The sequence below is a fragment of the Elephantulus edwardii genome, unplaced genomic scaffold (genome assembly GCF_000299155.1).
Source record: "Elephantulus edwardii isolate Elephantulus edwardi_28Jun2011 unplaced genomic scaffold, EleEdw1.0 scaffold00074, whole genome shotgun sequence".
NCBI lineage: Eukaryota > Metazoa > Chordata > Mammalia > Macroscelidea > Macroscelididae > Elephantulus > Elephantulus edwardii.
The window spans coordinates 86156-96117 of record NW_006399824.1 but is presented as its reverse complement, the minus strand read 5'-3'; the positions used below and the strand labels follow the sequence as shown (position 1 = coordinate 96117).

At 45.6% G+C, this 9962-nt stretch overlaps 1 protein-coding gene across 1 annotated transcript in view; it reads right to left on the bottom strand.

Annotated features, from left to right (window-relative positions):
• Window positions 1-266: 266 nt before the first annotated feature.
• LOC102856058 (calcium uptake protein 1, mitochondrial-like) overlaps window positions 267-9962 on the bottom strand; it is a gene marked incomplete at its 5' end in the record, with an annotated part of 76222 nt that continues 66526 nt past the window's right edge. Inside the window, 2 exons of the mRNA XM_006889035.1 lie at window positions 267-519; window positions 4492-4581. Of these exons, the coding sequence (XP_006889097.1) occupies window positions 359-519; window positions 4492-4581 (251 nt within the window). The remainder of the gene's footprint in view (window positions 520-4491; window positions 4582-9962) is intronic.

Sequence of the window (9962 nt, the reverse complement as noted above, 5' to 3'; positions counted from 1 at the left end):
TGAGAACCACTGGGGGGGGGGCTGAGGGGGCAGGGAGCTGGGGGAATCCTGAGGCGCTTCTGGGGGTGGGGGGATGGGAGCACTGGTTCCCATTTCTGAGACCTTGTGGGTTGAACCCCAATGGGATGGAGGACTGGGAGCTGGGGAATCCCGAGGCTCTTCCCCAGGCGTGGGTGGGTGGGATGCGGAACACTGGTTCAGGTGGGATGGTAGGATTGGAGGAATCTCACAGCTCTTCCAGGGGTGGGGAGATGGAAGCACCGCTCCCAGAAGCGGTCGCAGAAAGGACTGTGCCCAGGCTCTGCTCAAGGAAGTCTAGGGTGCGTGGGTAGCGGGGTGCCCCTCTTGCAGTTCTGGGTTACTGCTTGGGCAAAGCGAAGTCCCAGGCAGCTTCCTGCGCACACTTCCACATGGCCTGCATGAGGCGGGTGAAGCCCATGTCTTTAGGCTTCTCCAGGCCTCTCATCAGCCGCTGCTTCATGATGGAAACAAATTCTTTATTGCTCAGCTCACCATTACCTACAGGAAGAGGCAAAAGGAGCAGTGATTAGTGGAGGCCTTGGAGCCAAGCCACCAAGAAATCACTACTGTTCACACCACCTTCCAAAGCCCAGGGTCTTCTGTAAGCCACGCTCAAAAGGAACTGCTCTGCCTTTTATTTTTCTGACGGAAACTCAGTGACAGTTCAGTGGAGTGTCACAGTATCTCATTAAATAATGAGGGAGCTCTGATGGTCCAGTTGTAAGGAGCTGTGCTGCTAACTCATAGGCACTCAGTTCAAATCCACCTTTTGCTCCACAAGAGAAAGATGAGCAATCTCCTCTCGTGTGATGTTCAGCCTTTGAAAACCCGCTAGAGGTGTAGCTATGAGTGGTTCTGACTTGATGGCATTCACCACCACCACCTTCACTATATACCAGGTCTTGCATTAGGCGTTAAGATTAAAGAGATAAATAAGACTCTGGCTTTGTCCTGGGACATACTCCTGAGTCATGGAGGAGATAAAGAATGACCTCAACAGAGAGGCAAGTGATCCAGGAGGTGAGCAGAGCATGCCATGCGGCACAGAGGAGAACATCTGACCTCGGAGGGGCAGTGCTTGGACAGGTCAGTGAGGGCTACCACAGGTGACACTTCTGGGATGAATCCCAAAGGGAGAGAGCAGGGCTGGCTGTGTGAAGGGGAGTGAGATGGGTAAGGCCCCCCAGGTTCTGGCAGCAGCAACAGTGAAGGCAAGAGGCTGTGGGGACTCAGCAGTCAGCTATGGCAGGAGGCATGGAGGCCAAATGGTGAGCGAGCTGAAGAGGCAGGCAGGAGACAGGCCCCCTGGCCTGTAGACACGTGTCCACACTTTTACAAAGGCCTTGCAGTTCATATTCTTGGCAACGTAGCATCAGGAAGACTGGCAGCAGAGGAGTTCAATGTGGTCAGATGTGCACTTTGGGCTGATTTCTCTGGCCGCATGTGTGAGGATGGATCAGAGGGTGTTGGCACTGGAGTAGCAGAGCCGGGTAAGGGGTGAGTTGGTAACACAGATAAAAGATGATGAGGGGTTTTCCTGGTAGAATCAAGATCTAAGTCTGACCTTTCTGGTTCAGCTCCCCCATGGCCTGCCATCCTAGCTGTTAGCGAGGAATTCTGAGGAGCCCGAGAGGCCTGGGAGCTGTGAACAGCAGAGAAACCGTCCCCTTTGACAAAGAGAAAGAGCTCAGGAGAAAGCAAAGTCTGCTACGAACCACTCTCACTAATGAGGAGTCTGTGGGGAGGAGGGTGGGAAGGTGGTTTATTTCTGCAGGTTTCCGAAAAGCTAATCTAGCTCATGTACTCTGGCTGAGGAGCCCCAGGTAGGACACCTCACAGCAAGATTCTAAAACAGCCAAGCACGCCTACCAGGAACAGGCGATCGCTGGAGCTGCTGCTGTGTGCCACTGAGTAGGAACCAACCTACAAGTGACTCTGCCAGCGGGTTTTCAGAAGCAGTAAATTGTATGGGAAGAGACTGTCCATCCTCCTACACAGCAGCTGGTGGATTCAAACCATGTGCCTTTGGGATTGAAGTACAGCTTCTTGCCACAAGGCCACCCCAGCTCCCTAATCGATGGAGCTAGAAGCTCAGAAAGTGGCTACCAGAGGAAGGAAGTGACCTTGGTAGTGGGGCCTTGGTCCTGGCAATGGGAGGATACTGGTCAGAAGCACATTCTGTCTTTAAAATTCACCAAGCTTTCCATTTCTAGTATTTGTACTTATCTGTATGTACAACACACTTCTGTATAAAAAGTTAAATGTTAGCCTGGCTTAGCTGAAAAATAATCAATAAAATTTATTATCAAGAATGTAATTAAAGGAACAGTAAAAAGTCTGAAGAAGATTTGTAAGACTTTACATAAAAAGAAGCTTGAAAAACGGAAAAAAACTTGAGTTCATTTTATGCCAGCTCCTATGAGATCGGCTTTTTGCTTCCTTAAAGACACAGCTGACCACTGTGGATTATGTTAACAAAGAACCAGAAATGTGACTGTGCATCATTTATGTGCATGTGTGACCCATGAATGTAAAAACACTACCATTCTGTGATTTACAAGCCTGGTTAGAAATTCTAATTCCTGGCTTTCTGGCATTTTGACCTAAGAACATGCAATTGTAGGAGTAACAATGGCTTCTTAGTGAATATACTTCTTTTTCTTCTGGAGGCAGTAAGTGACTTTCCTAAGGTGAGTCAAGTGGACCGTGAGAGTCTCCTTCTAAGTGGCTGGAAAATCAAACATCCTTTCCCCAGGACTCTGAGGAGAGGCTGGCTGCTCTGGCCCCACAGTCTCCTCTCAGGGACCAGCTCTACGATGGGGCCTCAAATGCAGGTACAGCTTTAAAATGATAAAAATAAAGGCTTGCTTTGGGGGAGAGGAAAAATGCAAACCACCCAGGTCTCAAAATTTACTGCCACTTGAATTGGAAGCAAACTGCCACAGCTTTCTCCCACAGAGCAGCTGCTGGATTCAAACCATGAACCTTTTGGTTGGCAGTCAAGTACTTTAACTTGCATTGAGTTACTGCACCACAAGCGTTCCGTGTTTTCTTTCTGATGAGAGAGGAATGCTAAGAAGGAGACTGTTGGAATTGACTCACAGCTGACCCTCCAGCAGGTTTTCAGAGGTTGTAAATCACATGGTAGGAAACTTCCCAGCTTTCTCCCAAGGAGTAGCTGGTGGATTTGAACTGCTCACCTTTGAGTTGCCCACTGGAACTCCCTACCTAGAAGTTCAGAGAGTGAAAAAGAAAGTTCTCCACAGTGATGCTGTCTCAAGATCTCCCTGTGACAGTGGTGATGACTCGTGTCCCCACTGTCCAGTATTATAGCTGGTGGCCTCATGTGAAACATGACTAGAGAGACTGAAGAAATGAGTTGTTAACTTTAGAAAATTTTATTAATTTGAATGGAAGCAGCCACATGTGACTGCTGGTATCCAGCTGGACAGCTGCTCTTAGCTCTGGAGAATAACTCACTTTACCTAAGGATGAGGTCAGCTCCCGACTTTCTCTGTATCAGCCCTTGGGTTGTGGGTTTAGGACAGAGATTTATAGAACTTAGGCATTGATGTGCTGGAGGTTCAATGCTTGTACCTATCCTTCAAAAGCTCACAATGTACTAGGAAAGTTAAGTCATACACATAGAGTTAGCATGATATACATCAACATAGAAAAACCTGAACCACATTACAGAATGACGAGGCCAGAGTGATTCATTAGGCTGAGACTGAAAGGGAAGGATTTTACAAAACCTTTTGAGTTACTTCCTAAATTCTATTAGCCCAGCCTCCGAGAGGATGATGAACAACAAATCATGGCTGCAAGATGAGCAGTGTGTTCACAGAGCACAGAGAAGGCACCACAGCTTTGGCTCAAATCCTGGCCACCACCTTGATAATCCTGGGAACCTCTCTGAGACTCAGTTTTAACACCCATAAAATGCAGTTAATAATAATCCCTCCATCAGATGATTAAATAAGCAGTGCCTGGCTCATAGTAAGCACTAAAGAGAGAGAGAAAAAGAAAAAAGAAAATTGTGCTTTCATGTCATGGTTTAACAGTGTTGTTATTTTATAAACCACAAAGAACTGAGGGATAACTATGCCAGAGCATAACCGGAAGAACTAATGAGCTCTCCACAGACACCAAAGGGCACTCTGTGGAACGCATCGTGCTCCGGGAGCTGAGGCAGCTGGTACCAGCTTCTCTTTGTTGTTGTTGGGTGCTGTGTCTGTTCTGACTTCCAGCCATTCTACATACAACAGAGCAAGACACCGCCTGGTCCCGTGTCATCCTTCCAGTCTACATAGCAGCAAGATAAGTCTAATATTTCTGTTTCCATTTTTTTTAGGATCCTAAGGAACTAAGATGAGTTTAGGCAAGCTGGAAGAAGACACAAACCAGACCCCAGCTTGGGTGTGTCCGTGTCAGGACGCTGCCCCTGCTGCCCCTGGAGGCCTCACTCACCATCGCAGTCAAAGAGAGCAAACACCACATCGCACACGTGGTCCGAGAGCTCCACCTTGGCCACGGTCCTGGCCACTTGCTGCATGGTCACTGCAAGAAGAAAGGACAGTGTTGGGTTAGCAGGGCCGAGGAGTTTTCACTCTGCTTTCTCTGCAGCAGGGGGGAAATAGCTCAGTTAAATTCAAGTTTTCAACTTTACTCAAGTCACTTTTAAGAAACCAATAATGCCATTTTTATGCACAACTCCTTTTCACCTCTGGCTCCATTCTATTGATCCACTTTAGTAATACAGTGAGTTAAAAGTCTGCCATCACTATAGTCCTTTCTGGCAATTTTCTCATCAGAAAGAAAATATGGAATTCTTAATTGTAGAGTGGTTAAAGTGCTTGACTAGCAACTGAAAGGCTGATGGTTTGACTCCAACAGCTGCTCTGTGGATAAGGATGTGTCAGTGGCTTCTTTGAAGAGTTACAGCCCTGGACACCCCTGTAGGGTCCCTATGAGACAGGAATGACTTGATGATGGTGGGCATGGTTTGGTCTGGGAAAGCACATGTTAATAAAATGTCAAGGAAAAAGGCAGCAAGTAGAAAAGGAGGCAAGAACAGGAGGCTTGTCAGTGAAGGAAGTACACCAAGGCTTCACCCTCCAGTTACCGACTGATAGCTAAGCACTTCTGCCAGCTGACTTTCTCAGGACCAGAGTGCACAGCAGAGGGCTGGCAGCAGGCCCGGAGGGTAAGTCATGAGAGACGTTCATATATTCAAAGCTTCTGAGACAGGGGACTACTATTGCCTGTCAGTTTACTGTGTCATGCTGTAGTAGCCTTGGTGTGTTCCTATAATACCAGCAGTTATAGCACTGATATTTTGAATACCAGTGAGTTCTACTACTCTGGTGGCCTAGTGGCAAGAAGCTGTACTGCAATCTCAAAGGCACACGGTTCGAGGCCATCAGGTGTTCTGTAAGAGAAAAATGGGCAATCTCCTCCTGTGTGATTAACTGCCTCTGAAAACGTGCCAGAGGGTAGGCTATGGATTGGTTCTGACTCTATGGTGAAACAGCAACAACAATATGGGGTCTGTCCCTGGCTGACAGGCTTCTCAGGAGCTTCCTAAGACAGACTAGGAAGAAAGGCCTGGTAAGCTACTTCTGAAAATCAGTTAATGAAAACCCTATGGATCAGAAGAGAACATAGTCCAATACAATACTGGAAGGTAGGCTGCAAAGCATGCAACTTGGTGGCCACAACAATGAACTTGACCATGAAGGTGAGGCAGGGCTTGGTGATGTTTCCTTCAGGTTATACATGAGTCCTCAGGTCTGACTCCACGTAACAGCAACAAGGCAAGGGAAGCAGGTTCCTGGTGAACGAAAATGGGCGCCTGGTGCTGTGTCACCTCTTCTCTGATCTGGTTTCGCACCAGCCACCTTGTCTTCCGGCCTGTGACCCCTGGGATAAGCAGTGACCCCACAGCACAGGGTTATTGAGCGGCTTTTCCCCTCTGGACCAAAACAGAACATCTATTCTCTAGGCCATTTTTCTTCTCTGACATTTACTGTAAAACAGCAGCAATTGTGTAAAAATTGGATTCTCATGAAAGACAAGGCAGGAAGGACTAGGCCATTTCCACTGCCTCCTTTCTCATCTGTTTTCAAACTTGGTCTACCTGTGGTTGGCCATATATTACAATTATTGTTTATACTAAAACTCAGTGGAAAGACAGAGATAAGTTTCTAGTAATCAGTCAGCAATGATACTATTTGTGAATATCAGATAAAATCTATCTAGAAGTAATGTAAACTTAAAAAACCCCTATATAATGAGCTATGTTTTTTTTTATTTCCATGACTTCATTTGTTAGCTGCTTTTCTTAGAATTTTTTCTGCACTTGATCTCTTACTTACCTCTGTTACTTCCCTATATTTGCCACAGATATCCTAAGTCAAATATCAGAGCAGTGCAAAGGGCAAGGTGGTGTAGCAAAAAAATTCAGTCACAAAACTTGACTTTTACTCACTGTCTGAAGCAAAGAAGAAGAAAGAAAATCAAAGATGCATGAAAACAATTAGTCCAAGGCACTAACAGACCTCGAGACTCTCAACTTCCCTGATGCTTGGATCAGAAATACTCAATGGTGTCCCACCACTGTTGCCGACTCCTAGACAGAGTGGGAGATGAATGCAGACTGTTACTCCATATTATAAGTGTGCCAGGTTTACTGGTTTGAAGGGGTGGGCGGAACCCTGACACTGTGTTGGCTTTTTGATTCTGGAACCAAACTCAATACTTAGGCAGAAATCTCAGCCATACAAGAGATTCAGAAGATGAGAACTACAACGCCAGGGGGGGGTACTCTGCCCCCAGAAGAACCAACCAAACAAACACAATCATGAGGCAGCATTTGTCTGGGGATAAAGGTCAGTCAGAAAGCAGAGGATGGGAGGACGAAGAGACAGTGGGAGGAGTGATGATTACAATATGTGAGAGTGTAATTGCCATTATAAACAAAATATGTATGAACAGTGAATGCAATACCAGTTGGTGAAGTGAGTAAATTTCTACTCAGATTATGAGAAAAGTTAAAAAAAGGGAAGACTTGAGCATTAGTCTGGGCTACACCTCCAACCAGCTGTGTGATCCTGAGGGAGTCACTTGATGGTTTTAGAGTTACTTTTCTCAAATAAAGCTGAGGAGCTGCCACAAGATGACTCCTGAGGTAGCTGAGTCATACCACAGACGAGCTGCCCCCAAGGATAAGGGCAGAGAGAAGGTGGACAGGAACAGACGAGGTAAGGATCTCGTGTTGTAAAGACACAATCAGGCCACCGGGGTGAGAGGAGCTGGGCTGCTCACAAAGTGGGGAGAGGTTCCCTCGTTGTTCTTCCTGCAGCTCTGGTTACTGTGAGCCATCCCCCCTCTCGCCATACTGAAGGAGCTGCCCACGTTCCGTGGAATTAAACGACTTAAGTACAAGAAGTTATTGCTGGACACATTCATACAAAGCCATTTGCTGCCGAAAGGGGAGCTGGGGAATATCCAAGACTGTAGAGTCCTGACAGAGTTCTAAGGTCGAGAGCTCTGCAGGACTAGGTACTAGATTTTTTTCAGCTGGTCTAGGAAATAATTCCTGTTAATGGAACTGCCTAGAGAAGGAAGAGGAATCAGAAGGCCGAATGACAATGAGAATAGTACTGACAGTTGAGAAATTGAAAATGGTGACAGCTGGTCATTATGCTTCTCAGTAGGAAATTTTACTGAGGAACTCCAGTTCACTTCAGAAAACTGCTTAGTCATCAGGTCAGAAGGAACTGGATGCTCCCACACTGTGCTTGTCTGCCGCACCTTTGCCCAGAAACGTGCTCGGAGAAGGGGACATGGATGCTCCCTCCTGAAGTGAACTAGACAAACACGAACACTTTCAGTTAACCCCTCCCTCTCAGCGTTTCACATCAACCCCCTGCTTGTAATGGCCATAACTTACAAGTAAGTTCCTGCTCTCTTTCCAAGTTCTTCCACTCTTCAGGGAAGAATGCCTACTGCCAATCCCCCTTGCCATCCCAAAGGCTCATAAAGATGCTGTTGTGTTGGGTCGAGCTGAAACTGACCCATAGCTGATCTTCTGGCAGATTTTCAGAGGAAGTTAACTGCATAGGAGAACACTGCCTACCCTCCCGTGGAGCAGCTGGTAGATTTGAACCACATGCCTTCAGGACTGCAGAGCAGCTTCTTAACACTAGGCCACCAGAACTCCCTGCTCATCCTTCACTTTTCTGTAAAATGCTGGTCTGTCTCTAAACATTCAGATTAAGACAGACTAGGAATAAAGATTGGCCATCCACTTCTGAAATAGCAGGCCTCCGAAAACCCTAAAGAACACATGTAGATAACACATGTAGATAACAGAAAGAACAACTGAGGCTGAGCTTTCAGATATGGAAATACAAAGGATGAGGGACAGTTGTAAGCAGACACTAATGATTGGGACACGGAATGTGAGAACCATGAATGTAGGAAAATTAGATCTTGTTAAGGAAGAAATGGAACACATAAATATTGACATGCTAGGCATCGGGGAGATGAGATGGACTGGCATGGGGCATTTTGAGTCAGATGATCATATATTACTCTGGAGATGAAAAGGTGAGGAAAAATGGAGTTGCTTTTATAGTTAAGAAAGCCATTGCTAGATCCATCTTGAAGTACAGTATTGTGAGTGACAGGATAATATCCATACGCATACAAGGAAGGCCAGTGAATAACACTATCATTCAAATATATGCACCAACAACCAGAGCCAAGGAAGAGGATATAGAAGATTTTTACCAACTTTTACAGTCAGAGATCCATCAAACATGCAATCAAGATGCATTGATAATAATGGGTGACTGGAATGCAAAAGTTGGGAACAGAGAAGAAGATTCAGTAGTTGGAAAACATGGACTCAGTGACAGAAATGGAGCTGGAGAGAGGATGATTGAATTTTGCACAATTAATGACTTATTGCAAATACATTTTTTAAGACACATAAACACAGGTTATATACATGGATTTCACCTGATGGTATGCATAGGAATCAGACTGATTACATCTGTGGAAAGAACCGCTGGAGATGCTCAATATCAGCTGTGAAAACTAGACCAGGAGCTGATTGTGGAACAGACCACCAACTACTCATATGCAAGTTCAAGCTGAAGCTGAGGAAAATTAAACCAAGTCCACGGGTCATCAAAATATGACTTTGAATCCATCCCACCTGAATTTCAGAACCATCTCAGGAACAGGTTTGAGGCCTTGAACACTAATGAATGAAGACCAGATGAGTTGTGGGAGGATATCAAGGGTATCATCCAAGAAGAGTGCAAACGTTCATTACAAAGACAGAAGAGGAAGAGAAGAGAAGACCAAAATGGATGTCAGAAGAGACTCTGAAAATTGCACTGCAGCGTAGAGAAGCCAAAGCAGAGGGAAGACTTCAAGACACTAAAGAGTTGAATAGAAGATTTCAAAAGGCAGCACAGGATGACAAAGTAAAATATTACAATGAAATGTGTAAGGAGTTGGAGTCAGAAAATCAAAAGGGCCGAACTCGCTCAGTACTTCTTAAGATCAAGGAACTGAAGAACAAATTCAAACCTTGAGTTGCTATAATCAAGGATGCTTTAGGCAGAATATTAAATGATCCAGAAGTATTAAAAGAAGATGGAAAGAATATACTGAGTCATGTATCGAAAAGAATTGGCAGACACAGAAGAATTTAATGAAACAACATGTGAGCAAGAGCCTATGGTGATGAAGGAAGAAGTTCAAGCTGCTCTGAAGGAAATAGCAAAAAATAAGGCCCTAGGAATAGATGGTATACCAATTGACATATTTCAACTAACAGACGCTGCCCTGGACGTGCTCACCAAGTTGTGCCAAGAAATCTGGAGAACAACCACCTGGCCAACTGACTGGAAGAGATCTATATT